At 48.6% G+C, this 20,472-nt stretch overlaps 1 protein-coding gene across 1 annotated transcript in view; it reads right to left on the reverse strand.

Moving 5' to 3' along the window:
* Positions 1–46: 46 nt before the first annotated feature.
* The window catches only part of PTPN23 (protein tyrosine phosphatase, non-receptor type 23), a 36,024-nt gene continuing 15,598 nt past the window's right edge, over positions 47–20,472 (reverse strand). The window contains exons 2-25 of the mRNA XM_006868799.1: positions 19,248–19,322; positions 7,763–7,890; positions 7,552–7,628; positions 7,005–7,054; positions 6,751–6,882; positions 6,480–6,560; positions 6,263–6,394; positions 6,132–6,179; positions 5,717–5,773; positions 5,569–5,627; positions 5,366–5,445; positions 5,170–5,284; positions 5,015–5,080; positions 4,631–4,776; positions 4,053–4,364; positions 3,823–3,977; positions 3,579–3,730; positions 3,316–3,495; positions 1,500–3,219; positions 1,229–1,413; positions 1,022–1,126; positions 803–941; positions 609–722; positions 47–526 (exon numbers count right to left, since the gene is read on the reverse strand). Coding sequence (XP_006868861.1) covers positions 47–526; positions 609–722; positions 803–941; positions 1,022–1,126; positions 1,229–1,413; positions 1,500–3,219; positions 3,316–3,495; positions 3,579–3,730; positions 3,823–3,977; positions 4,053–4,364; positions 4,631–4,776; positions 5,015–5,080; positions 5,170–5,284; positions 5,366–5,445; positions 5,569–5,627; positions 5,717–5,773; positions 6,132–6,179; positions 6,263–6,394; positions 6,480–6,560; positions 6,751–6,882; positions 7,005–7,054; positions 7,552–7,628; positions 7,763–7,890; positions 19,248–19,322 — 4,788 coding nt within the window. The remainder of the gene's footprint in view (positions 527–608; positions 723–802; positions 942–1,021; positions 1,127–1,228; positions 1,414–1,499; positions 3,220–3,315; positions 3,496–3,578; positions 3,731–3,822; positions 3,978–4,052; positions 4,365–4,630; positions 4,777–5,014; positions 5,081–5,169; positions 5,285–5,365; positions 5,446–5,568; positions 5,628–5,716; positions 5,774–6,131; positions 6,180–6,262; positions 6,395–6,479; positions 6,561–6,750; positions 6,883–7,004; positions 7,055–7,551; positions 7,629–7,762; positions 7,891–19,247; positions 19,323–20,472) is intronic.

Here is a 20,472-nt window from a genome sequence, read left to right on the forward strand (position 1 = left end):
GGCAGTGGAGGTGATGTAGTGTAAGGACCAGACATGGGGAACCTGTTCAGGTCTTGTTGAGTGTCCAGAGTGGGTCCAGAAGGCTGAGGGGGTCATCAGCAGGCCGGGCAGCACGAAGTCCCTGCCCATTATGGGCCTGCAGAAAGTTCTGCTTGCTCATTCGCTGCTTTCCTCGCAAGGAGCTGTCCAGGGAGAAGGCCTCAGGGGTCAAGGAGGCCAGCAGCTCCAGGGAGGAGGAGGGGGGCCCCAGGCTAGAGGCTTCAGGCACCAGAAGTTCCTCCTCAGGTTGGGGGTCCTCAGGCAGAGGAGAGGAAGGAGGGGGTGGGGAGGAGGGAGGGAGCTGGGTGGGTTCTGGGAGATTGGCTGGAGGTGGGCCTGGGGGTTCTGCAGGGCCTAGCAGAATGGTAGCCTGGGACTCCAAGCCTCCTGAAGGTCGGATGCTGAGCTTGGCGATGGTGGCTTGAATAGAACTGATGGGCACATCACCGCCAAGGACTAGGTCCTGAGAGTCCTGAGGCAGGTGATTCTGATAAGACAGACTTAAGTGAGGAAAGAGACCAGGAGGCTGTGGCAGGCCCAGCAGCCCCCACGGGCTAAATTTAACTCACCTTCTGGCTGATGCCTGCAGTGGCCAAGGGCTTGCAGGGAGGGGGCATGCCATGTCGCTGTAGAACCTGCTCCACATGTCTCACCACAGCCTCGTGGCAGAACTTCAGGTGCAACTGCAGGAGTGCATTTGGACAGCTCAGTGTGGCAAGGCCTGACCCCCAAGCCCTGCTGGTGATTGCCCCAAGGCCCTCACCTTCTCTTGCAGCATGTGCTTCCTCTGTTGCCGCATGCGCCGCACCAGCTGAGGCAGCTCCGGGATGCCATTCCCAGCTTCCACCTCCTGCACAGCCGCGTAAAGCAGGGCAAAGGCACCTGTGCGGCCCACACCGGAGCTACAGCAGGAAGATGGGACAAGTAAGGCCATGCCAAGGGCGCATAGGGATGAGCAGGCAGCTGCTCATCTCATTCTTACCTGCAGTGCACAACAATGGGAGTGTGCAGGGGACGCTGGTGCAGGTAGTGCGCATGCACCTCCTGGATGAAGCGGAGCAGGTTGCTGGGGCTGTCGGGCAGGCCTCTGTGTGTAGGGGGGCAAGGCCTGTGAATGGGGCCAGGACCCGCCCTCTAGCCAACTACGGATGGATAGCCCCATTCCACCCGCCCAGGTAACAAAACTCACAGTTCAGGCCAGGTGGGAAAGTGCAGATGTACGAGAGAGCGCTTGAGGCTCTGGTCCCGGAACTGTAAGCTCAGCACGCGCTCCACATGGGTTTCAGTGGTGCGAACACTGCTCAGGGCCAAGGTCAGGGCACCGTGCACTGTGGGCTGGCCCCTCTCCGTGGGGAAGTAGCGTGTCACCTTTTGCTGTAGAGCAGTCAGGCAGGCAGTAAGGCCGGTCTGCTGGGGTCCTTCCACCCCCACAAACTCATAGGCATCTCCCCCCCACTCACCTTCTCCATTTCTGCCTCAGACACCAGCATGACAATGACTGACACTTTCTGCTCATGCACCATGAGCCAGAAGTCAGCAGCTGTGCCAGGTAGGGGGGCCTGGGTGGCCACCAAGGGCGGGCAGTACGGTGAGAGTCCCTCCACGCGGCTGGCATTGATGTAGTCATCCTTGCCTGAGCGCAGTACCACCCGGTTACTGTCATAGGGCATTACGTCTTGGTGTCGGTTCTTGAGTGAGTAGCAGCGGGCAATGGCGATAGATCGGCCCCGAGCATCCTGTTCCTGTGCATCTTGCAGCTCCCGCCAGACAGTGTCCAGAGCCCCTGCATCCCCCAGCTGGCCCCGAAAAGCTTCCAGCTCCTGCTGCAACTGCCGGAGCCTCTCAGGATGCTCATAGGGGTCCCGCTCAATCAGACGAAGGGCCTGGGGCCGGCGGCCGTCTGCTGCGTCTACCTTGGTGGGTTGCAGCAGGGGCTGTCCACCCCCTGGAGGCTGGGAGCCACCATGTTGGCTCTCGGGGCTGGAGGAGAGCAAGTCTGCAGCTGCAGAGCCTCGGCGCAGGCATGGGGGTGGCTCTCCTGCAGGGGGTCGAGAGGCTACAGGGCCAGGCCCCGGTGATGGGGCAGGAGAAGGCACCAGGTGGGGACTCGGCGCTGGCTGATTGGCAGGTGGGGGGCATCGAATGGAGAGAGGGGCTGCCTGGGGGCCCAGGGGACTGGGGGAAGGGGCATATGCCATGGTGGGATGGGAAGGCTGGGGAGGCCTAGGACTAGGGAAAGGCAGAGTTCCCGAGTGGGGGAGTAAAGGGTCTTGTGTGGGGCCTGGGTAGAGCTGGGTGTGCATGGGAGGTGGCAGCTGTCCAAGGACAGGCTGAGGGACAAAGGGGAAAGGGGGCTGTGGAGGAAGGGGCCCTGGAGCCTGGGGAGGGAAAAGGTGTGGATGCTGAAGTGGAAGAGGCTGCTGGGGCCCAAAGGCCGTTCGTGTAGGATGGGGCGGGGGGCCAACTCTTGGGGCTGGAAAACCTGTGGGGATCCTGGGAGGGAAATGGTGCTGGGCTGAGGATGCTGTAAGGGGTTGCTTGGACCCTATAGGGTAGGTGTAGGGCGTGCCCAGCGGCTGTGATGGAGGTACTGGAAAGCAGGGCTGGCTGGGAACAGGGGCAGCATTTGGTCTTGGTGCCATGTGACTGGGAATGGGGGCCTGGACACTATCTACTGTTGTGGTAGCTGGCCGAACCCCCATGGCCAATTCGGGGCCTGAGAACTGGGGAGGTGGGGCTGAGGGCAGACCTGGGACTGGTGGTGGCAGTGGTGCTCCTCCCCTGTACGGACCACCGAGGACACCGTGCTGCGGGGATGATCGGGGCACGAGGGCCAGCTCAGGAGTGTAGGCAGGGGTGGGATAAAGGGCAGGTCCAGAAGCCACGGGCACTGTGGGGTGCCCTGGGACTTGGTGGGGAGGCCTGGGCTGTAGCAATGGGGGGCCCGAGTAGGTACCAGGGGGCAAAGGATTTGGAAGATAGTGGGGTGCTGGGCCTGTGGAGCCGGGGAAGGGGCTGGGAGGAAAGTGGAGCGCAGTAGCTGTTCCCATGAAGGTGTCAGGGGGCAGGCTGCGCAACTCCTCAGGAGGGTCTCCTGTCTCTGGCACCTCACCCTCCTCCCTGCGGGCCAGCACTGGTTTGGGAGCTGTGGGCCGTGGGGGAGGCTTCTTCTTCAACTCCCTGTGGAGGGGCAGGGCAAGAGAAGGCCAGACCTCCATCAGCCCAGCTCACGCAGCCTGGCTTGGAGCTGCACCACAGCCGGAGGCTCATACCCACCTGTCCAGGAGCTGCTGGCGCGCTGCCTCTCGAGCCTCACAAGTGGTCTGAGCGTGTTCCAGGAGAGTAGCCACCTTGCTTTCCAGGTCTGCGTAGAAGTCTTTGCCTTCCTGAGACTTCTTCATCAGGTCCTCATAGGCTTCGTAGGAGGCCACCAGGGTCTGTAGTGTGGAGTTCCACCTGGCCGGACATAAGGGCCACCATGAGGTGTACAGCAGGTGTAGTGTGGGACTCAGGCAGGGACACGGGCGCTAGGCACTGACTTCTGGTCCAGTTCATTGAGCACACGCCGCACAGCTGCATACTGGACATTTGCCTCTGTCAGTGCTCGGAGGATATTGTCCTGGGCAGCCAGGTTCTGTTCCAGGTACACCCTCAGCTGGTCGTACTTCTTCAGCTGCTCCTCAAACAGCTTCTAAGGGGGTGTGTCAGGGAAAGACACTCAGGGCTGCATCCTCTAAGGGAAGGGCCCAGAATCAGAGCCCCCTCCCCATTCCCCGTCCTCACCTTCATCTCTGAGTGGTCTGTGGTGACCAGTGAGGCCGTGATGTCATCCTTCTGGATGAGTTCCCGCAGCTGCTGCTCCAGGGACACACGCTGGTCCCGCATCTCCTGCACTTTGGCCAAGATGCGCTTCAGGTTCTGCAGTACAGTCTTGTCCTCTGGAGAGAGCAGTGGTCAGGAAGAATGTAGAAGCCCCCAGCTCCACGTCTCCAGGGGGCAGGAGGCTTGTTTACCTGGGGTGAGGGTTGGTGTAGGGAGGGCAGCCCGGACCTGGTCCAGAGGCCCACTGAGCAGGCGCAGGTTACCAACGTGCAGATTCATGGCGCGATGCAGCTCACTGTTGGTGAAGGAGGCCTTCTCGTGGACCTCCATGTATTTGGCCCATTCTCGCTTCACCTCTGTCAGCTCAGCCTTGGGAGCTGCTGAGCTGACTCCTGCCTGGCCCACTGCCTCCTGGAACTTCTGTTCTAGAAGCTCATCCTCCTCCAGCAGCTCCCTTATGTCCTTCAGAGAGGCCTCCACGTCCGTGAACACGCCTGACAGCGCTGTAGGGGGTGGGGTACAGCCCCTGAAGTAGGCACAGGCAGACAGACCCCACTCCAGTCTGTCCACACACAGGACAGAAACATCTGCTATCAAGGGCTTGTGTACAGCCCCAAGGCTTGCTGAGCTCTGGGAATACAAGGCAACTGGCCGCAGAGACAGTAGGGTGGCTGCTTGTCATGGTCCAGAGAGGTGCAACCTCCATCCGGAGTTTCCAGGAAGATGGTCCCGTGGTGGCCTCTACCTGCTTGCTGTGCCCCTTGCTCACCTTGCATGGACTGGACAAGGTTGCGGACAGTGTCAGGCCGGACACTGAGAGCTGCACACTTCTCCATGAGCTGGGGAGGGATGTGGTTGTATGCGTCCAGATTATCCACCGTCTCAGGATCCAGCTGCATGGAATCCATGAACTGACTATGGAGGGAACAGGACCAGGTGGGCACTGGGCACTGCCAGGGCAAGCCTTCCCGACACTGACACGAGACGTGGGACATCCTCTTCACAAAACAGTGACCCTCACCTCACAAATCCAGCCCGTAAGGCCCTGGGCAAGGAGGAGGGAGCAGTGCTCGAAATTCCTCTTACAAGAGACAGTGCTGGGCCATGAAACTAGGATGGTGTGCACCCCCTTTCCTCCCCTCCCCGCACTCACTCCAGGACCTCGTTCTTGTCCTCAATCTTGGCCATCATTTCCCGAAGCAGCTTAGCCTTTTCCTCACTGCAGGGAAAGCAGCAGAACAGTGGCTGGAAAGCTGGCTCTCCAGAGACACGAACCCACCTGTGCTAGGGTTCACCCCTCCCTCCCACCTGTACAGTGACGAGGCCTCGTGGGCAGCCATGGGCACCAGTTTGGCAAAGATGTCAGGGCCTGTGACAGCAGGGTCAGTGGGGTTCACTGGCAAGGGCTTCACCAAGGGGGCACCTGGGGGAGAAAATTGGCATTAGGTCCACATGAAGCCACTTTTTTCAACCCCCAACCCCAGCCTCTCCTCAGTTCTCAGACCTTTTACAGGTTGAAGGGTGTCCAGTGCTGGGACTGCCTCGTGGTAGATGAAGTCATTGTCCTTCTTGGCAGAATTGTACCTGGGATGTGAAGAATGAGGAGTCCAGGACCCAGCCTCTCAGGAATGCAGAGGGTGAGACTGAGTGAGACCCTTTAGGGCTACAATGAACCAGAGCCACCCTCAAGCCACCCCACAGACTCACTTTCCCCCAATGACATCCATAGCGAAGCGAAGTGCATCCTGTACAGTGTCAGGCTGGCCCTGCCAGGAATGAATAGGGGTGGGGGTCTCAGCACCAACCATGTCCTCTCACGACTTGGAGAGGATAGGCAAGTCTTTCTCAAGTTTACCTTGGCCAACTTGATGGCTTCATTGAGCTTGTCCAGGGCACTCTGGAAGTATGCAACCTGTAGCGGGCAGAGCATGGTCTGTCCTTCCCAGCTTGGGCCACCAACTCCTTCCTGCCTCCCCACCTAGGCCTGTCATCAAGTGTCCACTGAGGACACAGTCCAGCCAATGGCACCAGGTTAGCGTCACACCCGGATCCCCTAGAGCGCACACCACTACCAGCCATTCTCTTTGAAGGAAGCCCAGCACAGCACTTTCTGGGGAGGAGGGCTGCATGGACACATTAAAAAGACCCTGTCCTGAAGCAGGGCGGTGGCCAAGGAGAGGGCGAGAAGCCTACCTTCCTCTAAGGGAAGGGCCGCAAAAGGATTTCACTAGCAGGCTGGTACCGTCTGCTGTTCACAGCACTTCACTCACCCGCTCCCCGAACTTCTGCTGCTCCTCCGCCTGCTTCCCCATGTGCAGCTGGAAAAGAAGGTGCGCAGTCACTACTTGTTTCCTGGGAGGGGGCAGCTTAGCCCCGCTTGCCCCAGCGGTGCCCTCCTCACATGAGCCACAGCTGCAAAGTAGTAGATCTTCATCTGCACCAGCTTCTTCCAGTCCTTCTGGATGCGGCCCAGCAGCGAGGCGGTGTCGGGGTTCTCCAAGGCACGGCAGGCCTCTTTGTAGTAATCTACAACCTGGGGGCCCAGTCAGGAGGTGATCTGGAGTGAACCAAAGGCCTGCCCTCAGTCCCTTGAAGGTCACCATCTATTCCTGCCCTACCTGGGCACTGATGCGAGCCACCAGAAAGCTCTTCCTGTTGTCCAACATCGACTTCTCCAGGAGACACTCCTGAGCCTGGCCCTGGGACAAGACATGCAGGTGCATTTCTCACTCACACAGAGACCCCCCTCTCCTCCAGCCTCCCCAGGTCCGCTCCATCTCAGACCACCACAGTCAAGGCCCCTGCTTGTCCTCCCTGCCCGTCGAGGCTCGGCTCAGCCCAGGACCCAACCCTCAACCCTGTCCCTTCCCCTGGCCATCTCCTCCTCACCAGCATGAGGTTGACATTGAGAGTGAGGATCTGACGGCTCATGTCAACACTGTAGGCCTGAGGAAAGTGCTCACGCAGGTAGGCAAAGGCGCCAGCTGCACACTGGAAGTGGGTGCAGGAAACCTTCATGCCCTGGGAGGGAGAAGGGAAAGAATGGACAGGGGCAGCGCCAGACAGCTACCCATGTCACTGACCCAACAGCGTCTGAGAACACCCAGCACTCCTCCCTGCTAAGTCCACCAGTCCCTCCTCACCTCCTCAGAGAGTCGCTTGTCCATGGCCCCCAGCATGGAGTGCAGCGCCCCTGGGGAGGCAGAGGACATGGTATAAGAACACGCCTGGGCTGCTCCCACCATGCCACCTGATCTGTGCCAGGCATGTATCCATGACAGAAAAAACAGAAGTCTGGGAATTGGGGCAGGTAGTATAAAGACATCCAAGCAGGAGCAAATGAGGAAACTCAGAAGTCAGACCAAGCTCCTTCGTCTCCTACTCTGAAGTTGGCAGGAGCTGGAGGTAGAGGAAGGAGGGCTGCCCATCAGGGGTCAGAGAAAGGACATTGAAGTCAGCTTTGCACTCCCTTGGTCTGATGCAGCCCACAGTTACAGGAAGGTCCATCCTCGTGGTGGAGGTCATGGTGGCCATACGACATGGTAGCCAACCCACTAGAGCCCAATGGAGGAGCTAGAGAATCCAGGTTTCGCTCCTTTGCCAGCTTTTGTGACTGGCTGCTAACCTAAGATCCTAGGTCAGCAAGACTCTGAGGTCATGAGGAAAGGCTGAAAGGGGCCCAAAGCTCACCAAGATTGTAAAGAATGCAGGCTTGCTCATACTTGATGTCCTCATGGGCCACAGACTTGCCTGAGAAGATCTCTGTCCTGCAGACATGCCATCAGGTCAGCCAGAGCCCCAGGGGCAGACCCATTCACTCCAGTTTAGAGTCAAGGGAAGGCAAGGGAAAGAGCATCTTCAGTTCCCAGGGGCCCCCAGTCCCCAGCCCGCTGAGCCTCACCAGGTAACAGGGACAGCAGCCTCTTGGCCCAAGCCCATGGGGACTCGACTCTGCAGGTAGTGGAGCTGGCCTAGGTACTTGCGAAGGACGCTGCAGCCTTCGAAGTCCCGTGGGACACGGATGGCATTCTGGGATGGGAGAAGTTAGCCTGCATCATTTGGGGTTGAGGCCAGGCATCCCAGCCCTTCACCAGCACTGAGAAACTTGCATCAGATCTGGGAGGTGGCATGAAAACCCACTCTCTCCTGCACTCAACAGCTGTACTCTTGACAGTTCCCAGTGAGTATTCAGGTTGTTAACATACTTTACTTTTGATCCATCATTTTACATCTAAAAATTCCATCAGAGATACCAAGAAACTAAAATGCTAATATGTGTGAGCAAAGATATTTATCATGGCATTATTCACAGGGTCACCACCCTTTCAATTAACGAGGATTCTGTATGTCAGAGCTCCCCACCCAAGACAATACTGTGTAGCAGTGAAAACTGGAGACAAAGATCTCTACTTAGTGATGTGTTATGATTTCCAAGACATCCAGCTGAGCAAAAAGAGCAGGCAGGACTGGCATGGTATCATTTATGTAAAATCATAATGATATTAGTATCCACACTAGTTATATAGGCAAAAATAAAATTATCTAGAAGGCTCAGGACCAAAACATTAACTATTCTCCCGGTGCATGTGTGGGGTGGGGGGGTGTAGAGAGAGCCTAAACCCATCCCTATAAACAGAAAAAGGACAATATACCCTCCCAGGAGCAGGTCACAGTGAGGACACAGTCTCACCCAAAAGAAGGGGCCCGGATGTGTCTTCTAGGACCTAGAATCTGGAGCATGGCCCCAAGCTGTCAACCTGGGACATGTGCATGTGCCTGGTGTACTGAGTGAGACTGTAGCTCCCTTTGGGGCATCAGTCTTCCTTCACACAACAATAAGTCCCCATATGGTGGTGGTGAAGTGTCACTGAGTCGAGTCGGTTCTGACTCACAGTGATCCTGCTGGTTTCCCAGGCAGATGGTGACCTTTCGGTTAGACCAGTTACAGCACCACACTGCAGAGCTGTCACTTCAAGCAGCATGTCACAAAGGCCAAACCTCATTTTTTTCTGTTTTTAAACTTTCTATTGCCGAGTCCTGGTGTGGCGCTAAGGGTTAATACGCCAGACTGCAAAGCCGTGAACTGCAAGGTTGATGGTTCAAGCTCACCAGCTGCTCCTCACAAACCCTGTACAGGGTCATTATGGGTCAGAATTGACTCGACGGCATTTAACAAGAATAACATTGTGAACTGAGTGAAGTGGTTTACAGATAAGATCATCAGTTTTACAACTAACAAACCAGACACTTTGTTTCATCTCAATGATTGCAGTCCCCCCTCCATGCAACCAGTGGGCACTGTAGGTTAATGTGCTGGACGGCAAGGTTGGCGGTTCAAGCTCACCAGCCGCTCCACGGAAACCCTACCTACACAGTGTCTCAATGAGTCGGAACTGACTCGATGGCACTTCACAACAAGCGTGCAATAATAGTTATCCATCTTCCTCCCTGTGGTTCCTGTTTCTATTCTACCCACCTTTGCAGCACTGGCATCAGGCTTGGAGAAAGATTCATTAACAACCTACGATATGCATGTGATACAACATTGCTTGCTGAAAGTGAAAAGAATGAAAATAACTTACTGATAAAAGACCACAGCCTTCAGTATGGATTGCATCTCAATGTAAAGAAAACAAAAATCCTGCCCACTGGACCAATAAACAACATTCTTATCAATGGAGAAAAGATTGAGGTTGTCAAGGACTTCATTCTTCTTGGATCAACTATCAACACTCATGGAAACAGCAGTCAAGAAATCAGATGACGTACTGCATTAAGCAAATCTGCACAAGACCTTTCTCAAGTATTGAAGAGCAAAGATGTCAGCTTGAGGGCTAAGGTGTGCCTGACCCAAGCCATGGTATTTTCAATAACCTCATATTCATGCGAAAGCTGGACAGTGAATAACAAAGACTGTAAACTAATTGATGCATTTGAGTTACGGTGTTGGAGTCGAACATTAAAAGTACCATGGACCAACAAAAGAACAAACCAATCTCTGTTCGAAGAAGTACAGCCAGAATGCTCTTTAGAAGCCAAGATGACCAGAGTTTCTCTTTCATATTTTGGACATATACTATCAGGAGGGACCAGTTCTTGGAGGACATTATGCTTGGTAAAGTGGAGGGTCAGTGAAAAACAGGAAGACCCCCAATGAGATGGATTTGCACAGTGGCAGTAGCAATGTGCTCAAGTATAGAAACGATTCTTAGCTCTATTGTGCATAAAGTCACTATGAGTTGGTTCTGACTCAATGGTACCTAATTAAAACAATAATAACATTACAGGGAAAGGAAAGGAACCCTGGATAAGCAAAGTATTACTAAAAATGGAGGACAAAGCAGGAGGCCTCTTGCTTCCTGATATCAAAACCTAGTATATAACTACAGTAGTCAAAACAGCTTGGTACTGATACAGTGAAAAATACATAGATCAATAAAATAGAACTGAGAACCCAAAAGTAAATCCATCTTCACCTACTGTCAGTTAAAGGAGCTCTGGTAGCGTAGTGGTTACAAATTGGGCTGTTAATTGCAAGGCCAGCAGTTTGAAACTACCAGCCGCTCTGCAGGAGAAAGAGGAGGCTTTCTGCTCCCGTAAAGATTTAAGCCTCGGAAACCCTGTACAGGGTTGCCATGGTCAGAACCAACTCTAGAGCACACTACCACATCAACCATCTGTTGATCTTTGACAAAGGGTCAAAATGCATTAAATGGGGAAGAGACAGTCTTTTCAACAAATGGTGCCGCAAAATTGGAAATATAGTGGCAGAAAAATAAAACAAGGCCCATATCTCATACCATATACAAAAATGAACTCAACATGGATTGAAAACCTAAATGTAAAACCAGATTATCAATGAAAAAATAGGCACATACTTAGTAGCTCTGATATATGATATAATACGTTATCAAGCATAACCGAAGACATACAAACAGAAGACAAAATCGATGACAGGGACCTCCTAAAAATTAAGACACTTATATGCATCAAAGAATTTCACCAAAGAGTAAAGACAGAACCCACAGAGTGAGAAAAACTATTTGGCAATGGCATATCAACAAAGGAGTACTCTCCAAAACTTATACAACACTTCAACAAGACGACAAATAATCCAATTTAAAAATAGGCAGAAGACACGAACAGACACTTCACCAAAGAAGACATTCAGGCAGCCAGCAAACAAACATGAAGAAATGTTCATGATCAGTTAGCCAGTGTTGTCAAGTGTGGTCAAGTCAGTTCTGACTCACAGTGACCCTGTATAGGGTTTTAGAAGAGCTGCTGGTGGGTTTGAATCACCGACCTTGTAGTTTTGCAGTCCATTGCTTATCCTACAGTGCCATACCAGTAATCCATTAGTCATTGTTAAGTGCCACTGAGTCAGTTCCAACTCACAGCAACCCTGTACAGAGTTTCCAAAGAACGACTGGTGAGATAGAATCACTCACATGGTGGTTCAAACCAACTTTGCAGTCCAGCTACAACGCCACACCAGGACTTCCTATAAGTCACCATTGTTAAGTGCCGGTGAGTAGGCTCTGACTCATAGTAACCCTGAATAGGGTTTCTGAGGGGCAGCTGGTTGAGTTTAAACCACCGACCATGCAGTTCAAACCGATCTTGTGGTCCAGTGCTTATTCTACAGCACCACACCAGTCAATGGTTGTTGTTAAGTGCTGCTGAGTAGGTTACATCCCATAGCTAACCCTGTACAGGATTTCCAAGAAGCAGCTGATGAGCTTGAACCACTGACCTTGCGGTTCAAACTGACTTTGCAGTCCAGTGCATTAACCCACAACACCACACCAAAACTCCACACCAGTCATTAGAGATACACAATTCTATTATCTTACTCCAGCATTAGTAGCAAAGTTCCAAAAAACAGAAAACATTTAACAAATGCTGGAGAGGGTGTAGAGACTGTGGCTCTCCTACACTATTGGTGGGATTGTAAAATGGTGTGACCACTGTGGAAAATGGTATGGCACTTTCTCAAAAAGTTGGAAATAGATCATATGATCCAGCAATCCCTCTACTTGGCATACATCCTCAAGAAATAAGAGCTGTCACATGACTAACTGTATGTACTCCCAATGCTCATTACAGCACTATTCACAATAGCAAAAAGATGGAGACAACTTAAACGCCCATCAACAGAAGCATAGGTAGACAAACATTGGTACATACACACAATGGAATATTATGCACTGCGGAGTCAAAAATCTGCAAAGTACCTCACAACATGGATGAACCTGGAGGGCACTATACTGAGTCAATTACCAAAGGATAAACAATACAGGAACTGTAAAAAGTTAAGATTTTGTTGTTAAATGAAACATTCTGTGATGGTTACAAGGTGAGTGGGGAGGAGGGAAAAAAATTAAGTGAATAGAGGTAAATCCTGTTAACTGACAGTATACAGAGTAGACTGCAATCACTGTAATGGCACGAAGTATTTAATTTGTTGACTGTGGGACGGGTGATCTGTTTTGTAAACTTTCACTCAATTCACAATAAAAAAAAAGTTTTTTAAAAAATATATAACCATAGTATTACCCAAATAACTAAAAATTAAATGCCCTTTTCATCTATGAGACTGACATGAGCAAAAGGAACAGGCGCACACCATGATGTGGCCTGAAACAAACACATACACATTCATCCACTAATTCTTGCATAAACAATCCTAAATCCTTAGAGGCATGCACGTGTGTTTATGACAGCATTTTTACAATGGTGAAAAACAAATAAACCAATGTCTTCCAATAAGAAACATATTCAACTATACTATATATAATGTAGTGAGCACATTAAAATCACAGTGTTGCTTAAGTTGCAACAATATGGCAGCACAAGCAGTTGCACACTCCAGTGCCCCTATAACAAATTCAGAAGAAAAGCAGTAAAATGTGATGAAATCTGTCATTTCAGAGCATTAGCTATCAATTAAATGTTTGGAGAACCAAAACAAAGCCTGATCAAGAAAAAGGTATCACAATGACGATAGGAGAATGGAGGTTAGTCCCCAACTCTCCTAACGTAGACGGGAGTTCTCACGAGTCCCAGGAAATAGCATGGTGGGTGCAGAGCTGGGTGCAATACAGGAACAGTTAGCTTCAGGACAGAGAGGCACAGTGGGTGCAGTGTGGCTAAGACACCTGAGCAGTCCCGCCTGGAATAAGGTAGCTTGACAAGCATAACTAAGAGGCACTGCGAGGCTCATGGAAGTGCAGAATGGTGAGCACAGCGTGGACCTGAGCTCCACAGCACTCAGCCCAGGACAAAGAGACTTGGTGAGTGCACTCCAGGCTGAGACAGTGGAGGAGGTGGACCAGGGATAGGGTGGCTCAGTGAGTATAGTGTGGGCTGGAGTTCTCAAGAGTCCCAGGAAGTGGCAATGAGGTGAGCACAGCATGAACAGTGAGGACACATGAGCACTCCAGCCCACACACACTCACTGAGCCACTCTATAGCTGGTCCAAAAGCAGCCGCTTCCAGGGTAGGACTGTGAGACTGGTAAAGCACAGGCAACACTTCCTGGGATGTGTCTGTGGCAGCTGATGCTCCAGGAGGGAGGGGGATGCTAGTGTCACAGGTGCAAAGTCAGTACTCATGTGGGGGGGGAGGGGGAGGGGTGCGTGGGTTGAAGAGACTTGTGATGAACAATAAGAGTTAGGCCGTAATCCCAAAAGGAAGATAGGGGTAAGTCATGAAGGAGCATAGCCAGAGTCTCTGATAGGAAGAGTCTGGTACTAGAGTAACATGGTCATCATCCCCAATACCATGTGGGAAGATTGATCACATCAACTGCTACAAGCTACAGCAGTTTGTGCTGAAGTGGCAACAGACAACAGCCCCACTTACAGAACACAGAGGTGAAAGAGTGAAGGCCAGTACTCTGCGTAGGGAGACCAATAGAAAAGAGAAAACAGAAAGTACACCTAAACAGGAGTCTGAAATGGAAGTAGACAACTACATCCCCCAATAACTTATATAATAATAAATAGGAAGAAGCGTAAACTCCCAAAGAAGGGGAAGAATCTAATTTCCAGAGTTACCACACTGAAAGTTTAATGACCCAATTACAACAGATAATCACAAGGCCTATAAAGAGGCACAAAAGGATGGCCTATGCAAAAGACAAAAATAAGAGAACAGAAAGTCCCTGAGGAAAGGCTCAGCAGCAGATCTAAATTGGCAAAAGAAAAAATAAATCAACTGGAAAATAAGACAACTAAGATATTTCTCCCTGGCACACCATTATAAAATAGACACTTGAAGGGGAGAGAAAGGAATAACCAGAAATAACACCATAGAAAGTTTGTAAGTCTGTCTTCTGCCTATAACTGATTGGAATACCTAAAATGGGGCTACAATGTACCCAGTGAAGGAGGCTTCCTGCAGAGCCTTTGCATTACGTAAGACCATAGGTGGAATCCTGAACCCCATCCAGAATCTTCTGAGGTGGTAAATTTCCACTTGAAAGGACAAGCAGACCAGCCTGGAGTGGCTAAAAGAACAGAAGATACATCTTGAAAGAAAGACCGACTGGAAAGATAAAAAAAAAATTAACAGCAGTCGGACTACTACAAGAACAAGCAAGTTGCTCACCCAGAAGACATGGAGGTAAGTGGTCAGGTCCCCTCAGAGCAAACCTCCTTCCAAGACTAAGACTCAATGGGAATACTCGAGCAGACATACGCTCTGATACATGGTCACCAATAAGCGGAAGTGAGGGAAAAACAGCAATGAAGCTGCCAGCTAAGCCCTAAAACTTTCAATAGACTCCTGTGAACCTGGGTGGAGACCTGGATGGCCAGCAGTGTGGCAAGACCTGGGGAATCTTAGGCCCAGAGTCAGTGACATAGCCACAGAGGACTAGAGTGGAGAGTTAAGTGTCCAGCTGATAAGAAAAGAGGGCATATGCATAAGAACACCCACACTTGCAGATAATACCCACTTGACCTGGCTTCAATGACTGGATGATCAGAGCTCAACTAGAAGAAGAAAGAAGAGGAAAAAAAGAGTAATCTGATACAATTTTTTGAGCTACTGCATCCATAAGTGTAGATCCAGTTCATCAGAGGGAACAGATCTTTACAGCGAGGATCATTCCCAGCCCCTCCATACACGGAGTAGACAGGGATGGACAACTTGGACATTGGCTACCCAAAATGGGGGGGCTACAAAGGCAAGAAGTGTCTGGCTTACAAGTTTTCAAGAGGGATCCTAGATCTTGAGGACGTGGAGGAAAGTAGAATCTCCACTGAGTAGTAGCCAATCTGTCTGGGCGGGGCTGATGAAAGGAGATGGGGATAGGTCTCTTGTGGTACAATAGTGAATAATTGTTATCAGGACTGATTATGAGGGTTGAAATGTAAAGGTAGATGCTTTGTAGCAAATGGAGGGGAGTGGTTGGCTTTGCGGTCCAGGAGCAGAGGGCCCTGGGACCATCAAGGGAGAAGAGTGGAGTGCGGGACCCTACCCAGAGAAACAATGACACCAGAGATGGAGGCAGAGACAATGACATGGAGAGATGGAGCAGTTGGGAGCTCTAGACCCAGAGAGGGAGAGGGGCTGTGTGCTGATGACCTGGGGGCAGGCTTGGAGGGTATTCACTTTGGTAAGTTAATGATACATGGAGGGAACTGTAACCATGGCAATGAAACAATATATACAATAGATGAATGTAAAACTAATGCTCTCCCATGTAAACTATCACATAATTCACAATAAAACATAAAAAAAGAAAAAGGTATTTCTGTCTGAGGAGAAGGAAGAATAGAGTTAAGAAACATGAGGAATCTGTGGGACACCACCAAGTGGAATAACATGAGGGCTTCAAAAATTCTGTGAAAACATGGAATGAAAAGATAATGAAATTTTTCCATGAACTTTCTAAAGCCCCTTCATATAAATATATATGTATGTGTGTGTATACAATATAGATATCTGTCTGTGTTGCTGTTAAGTGCCATCGAGTCAGTTCTGACTCATGGCAACCCTGCTTAGGGTTTCCCAGGAGCAGCTGGTGAGTCTGAACCGCCAACCCTGGAGCTCAAACCGACCTTGCTGTCCAGTGCTTATCCTACAGCAATACACCAGGACTCCATATATGTAGTTACAAGAGCCCCAGAAGGAGAAGAGAGAAAGGAACAGAAATTTAAAAGAAATAATGGCTTTAAATTTCTCAAGTATGATTAAAGACAGGGACTTTCACATTCAAGAAGGTGAGTGAAGGATAAATCCAACAAAGCCACACCAAGCATTATAATGATCAACCCTTGGAAACCAAGGACAAAATGAAAAATTTGAGAACAGCACCAGAGCAGCAAAATATTAAACACAAGAGATTCAAATTAATATAAGTGCCAATTTCTCTTCAGAAACCATGCAGGCAAGAAGAAGTCAATGAACCCAGAACCTTCAGGAGAGGGACATTCCCAATTGAAAAGACATGCAGACCAACCAGGAACAGCCAGAGAAACAAAAGACACTTCTTGAAAGAAAGACCAATGGGGGGGGGGGGGGGGGGAACAAACACACAAAAAAACAACAACACTGTTTGGCTATAACAATATCAAATAAGCTGTCTGCCCCCGAGTCATCAAGGCAAAAAAAAAAAAAACCCATCAGAGTAAACCCCTTTCTGAGACTGAAACTCAAAGGGAACACCAAACAGTTTTGTATGCTCGCTGGTGATTGTCCTGGTCAACTTGTGAGTGGAAGTGGGGGAAATGTAGCAAAGAAGACATGGGCTGAGACTGGCCATATTCCATAGATTCCTGATGACCTTGAGATGAAAGAGAGAAGAAGATGGGATGGTTTGAAGTTTAGAGAGACGTGTGAACTCCCAAGACCAAAGACATAGACCTAACCACTGGAGGCTAGAGTTAAGAATGAAGCAGCCAGCTGACTTAAAGAGGTGGGGCGGTATGTGAGAACTCCCAGACTTGCAGACAGTACCCATTTAACCTAGCATGGATGGTTTGCCAACCAGATAAAGATAAAGAAGTATGATATAGGGAACAAGTATAAGTTGCTACAATCTGATTATGAATGAAGCTGTCTAAAATTCCAACCAAATAGGGGAGAATTCTTCATATCAAGGCTCAAGCATGCCTCCTCAGTACACTGGGTTAATAGGGATGGGCGACTTAGACTTCAGCTACCAAAATTGGGGGTCCATAAAGGCATGAAGTAGTAGGCTTACAAGCTTTCATGAGGGTGCTTAGTGTCAGAAGGAGGGGAGTAAGACAGAAATTGCTGCATGTCCACATGAGTCTGGTAATTAGGGGGATAGGATTTTATGATTCAATTGCCAGTAACTGTTTTCAGGTCTAATGATGATTGTCACAACTATAAATGTAGATGAAGTGCAACTAAAAGGAGGAGCAGTTATCTGTTGTTTCAGGAAAGAGACCCTAAGACCATCAAGAGGGAAGAACATGAAAGGAGCAAGGGGTCCCTAACCAGAAAAGCAGAGCCAAAGGAGATGGTAGCAAAGGCATAGAGAAAAAGATCAGCAGTAGACTATAAAAAGAGCATGAACAGAAAAGCAGTGTGTGTCTACAGGCAGGAGGCTGGCTTGCAAAATGTACCCTTTGGACATTTAAATGAATATATATTTACAGTGTGTTATGTGTACATAAAAAATGTAACAGAGGTAAATAATGTTAGTTAAAGGTGCATGGAGGGGATTGTAATCAGTACAATGATTTGTTGAATGTAAAAATAGTGATCTGCCCTGTAAGCCTCCACTTACAAAAAAAAGTTTAGGGAAGGGACATTTTCCCTACACAATACAATGCTTAGGTGAAATCCAGTTATTGTGACTCATAAAATAGAAGGAAATATTTAATATACAATATAGAGGCTGAACCGCAAATAAAAAGGCAATGAAATAACATTTAAAATGCTCAAAGGAAAAGAACTGTCAGCCAAGAACATATCTGACAAAACTGTCACTCAACAATGAGAGCATAATTAAGTTATTCCTAAATAAACAAAAAACTGAGGGAACTTACTACCACCAGGCCAAGCCCTATAAGAAATGCTAAAGGTAATCAGTCCTTCACAAAGAAAAGTTATGATCATTAGACAGTAACTTGAAACTGTCCAAGTGAGGGGGACATATTTCCATACAAAGAAATGTCTTAACAAGTGTAAAGGTCAGATTTAAGACATTTTTGGTTAGTAAATACAACTAGTATGTCCCTCATGCTAGGACAGAGCAGAATTACCCCATTAGGTTTCTAAGAATGTATGTCTTTACAGGAGCAGGGAGCCTCATCTTTTTCCTGCTGTGTGGCTGGAGGTTTGAACCGTTGATCTCATGGTTAGCAGCCAACCCTTAACATATTAAACCACTGTTGCTATTGTTAAGTGCTATCGAACTGATTCCAACCTATAGAGACCCTATATAGAGTTTCCAAAGAGCAGCTGATGGGTTTGAAGTGCCAACTTTGAGATTCAAACTGAATTTACAGGTCAGCACGATATTCTGCAGTGCCACACCAGGACTCCACTAAACCACTAAGGCACCTTATAATAGCAAAAGCATTAATAATAATTATAATAAATACATTTAAATCTAAATTATAGGAAATCTGAGATAAAAGATGTTATCTTTGATAACATTACCACAAAAAGGGGTGGGAAACATTGGTATCTGTGATGTAGCGAGGGCCTTAATATGGCCCATGAAGTTTTTGAAGGCCTCATGTACATGAAAAATGTAATCAATATCACTGAAACATAAATGTGGAATTTGTTGCATTTGCAAATGGTTTGTTGTGTGTATTTTCACAATAAAAAGTTTTACATAGTGCTATGCATTTGTTGATACAGATGCACATTCAAAATACATTAAATGAAAAAAAACAAGACTTTTTGGTGTGATCTTACTTTTGGGTTTTCCTACCTATAAGAGGGAATTTTAAAAAGTTTGTGGAAAAATTATATCAAAAGATAATGGAATCATATAAATTATATGATAAATATAATTTATCATATAATACATATAAATTATTTTAATTTAGATCATTATAATTATATATAATTATAATTCTTATCATATAATATATATAAATTCTTCCATGAATTTTGTGAAGTCTCCCTCTCTCTATATTTTTTTACACAAAAAATTTGGAATGGGTTTTTTGGTCTTTTTTCTCTATGGACTTTAGCCTAAATAAAGCTGGTTTCAACTTTTTTATTCCCCCCCGCCTTTGATTTTTTCCCCAAAAATTTCTACCATCAATTTAATTGTTTTTTCAGAAAAGGTATACTAAGTTAAAATAAGAACACAGTTCTAGATGGCTTATTTACCTCCTTATCAAACCAATCCTATCTGTGCATGGATAAAAATACTATACTCTTACCTGCCTGAGCAACTCCAGTTTCTTCAGTTCCTCATTGTAGGCTTCTGGGTTCTCTCCATAATTCTTCAGAACAAACTAAAGAGGGAGAGAAGGCTGTAAGTCAATGAGATACAAAGCCCCTTCCCTTCCCACCCAGAGTCCTCAGCAGGGTTGAGACCAACCCACAACCACAAGCCCATTTCCTGGACCACACTGCTTCAATAACTGGGCAGCAGCAAGATGTTAACACACCTGGAGTCACCTCCTTTAAGCAAAATGGAAAGACAGGATGACCCTAGGTGAACATCCATACTACTCCTGCTCTCCAAAGTCCAGGACTCTGCACACGCAGAAAGCCAGGGGACTTAACCGTCAGAAGGGGACCCTAAGGAGGACCCTAGAAAGGGGCACAAACTTAAACCTGCTGTGTTCTGTAGTTGCAACCATAGATAGCCTTAATCTGACACCAAGAGGCACCAAATAAGAGTAGGAGTGCAAATTCTTCCCTACAGTCTTCCTTCCTCTCCTGGCTGAGATAGGGCATCACAGAAATAGGAGATCTACAGTGTACCGTGTACCGTATGTGAGGAGAGGTTTGCAGTGTATGAAGGAAATCACCAGACAGGATAAAGTCAGAGGAATGAAAGGTCAATACCCACGTGGGAGGGGGCCTGGCCTGCCTGCCCACAACAGCATTGGCTACCTCATGAGCTATGCTTGTCTGGGCCACAGGCCTGGGTCACAGAAAACTAAAGACAGATGAAAAGAACTATATCCCTGTTGAAGCTAGTGTCTTAACAATCTTGAGAGCCAGATCCATTCACTTCCCAAAAACAGTAATTAATAGCACTGATGCCCTAAATCTGTGACCCTGTCCCCTCTTCTCCTGTTAATTTGACCTTCCAAAAGTTTCTGTCCCTGAGTTTTCTTCTCTCTCCCCCTGCCACCTGTCACCATGACAAGCCCTCCCCTCAAATTCATCCCTTACCCTGTAACTAGAATTGTCTAACACAACGCTAATGTCATTCCCAGCTTTAAATCTTTATGAAACATGTACAGACACAAACATCTAGGAAAATAATACAGCACAATACTTAACTCAGGGTAGCGAGATTATGGGAAATAAGTAGTTGTAATGTGCCAGACTGCAAAGCCATTTGAACTGCAAGGTCAATGGTTCAAGTTCACCAGCTGCTCCTCAGAAACCCTATATACAGGGTGTCACTATAAGTTGGAATCAACTCAA

The sequence above is a fragment of the Chrysochloris asiatica genome, unplaced genomic scaffold (assembly GCF_000296735.1).
Source record: "Chrysochloris asiatica unplaced genomic scaffold, ChrAsi1.0 scaffold00124, whole genome shotgun sequence".
NCBI lineage: Eukaryota > Metazoa > Chordata > Mammalia > Afrosoricida > Chrysochloridae > Chrysochloris > Chrysochloris asiatica.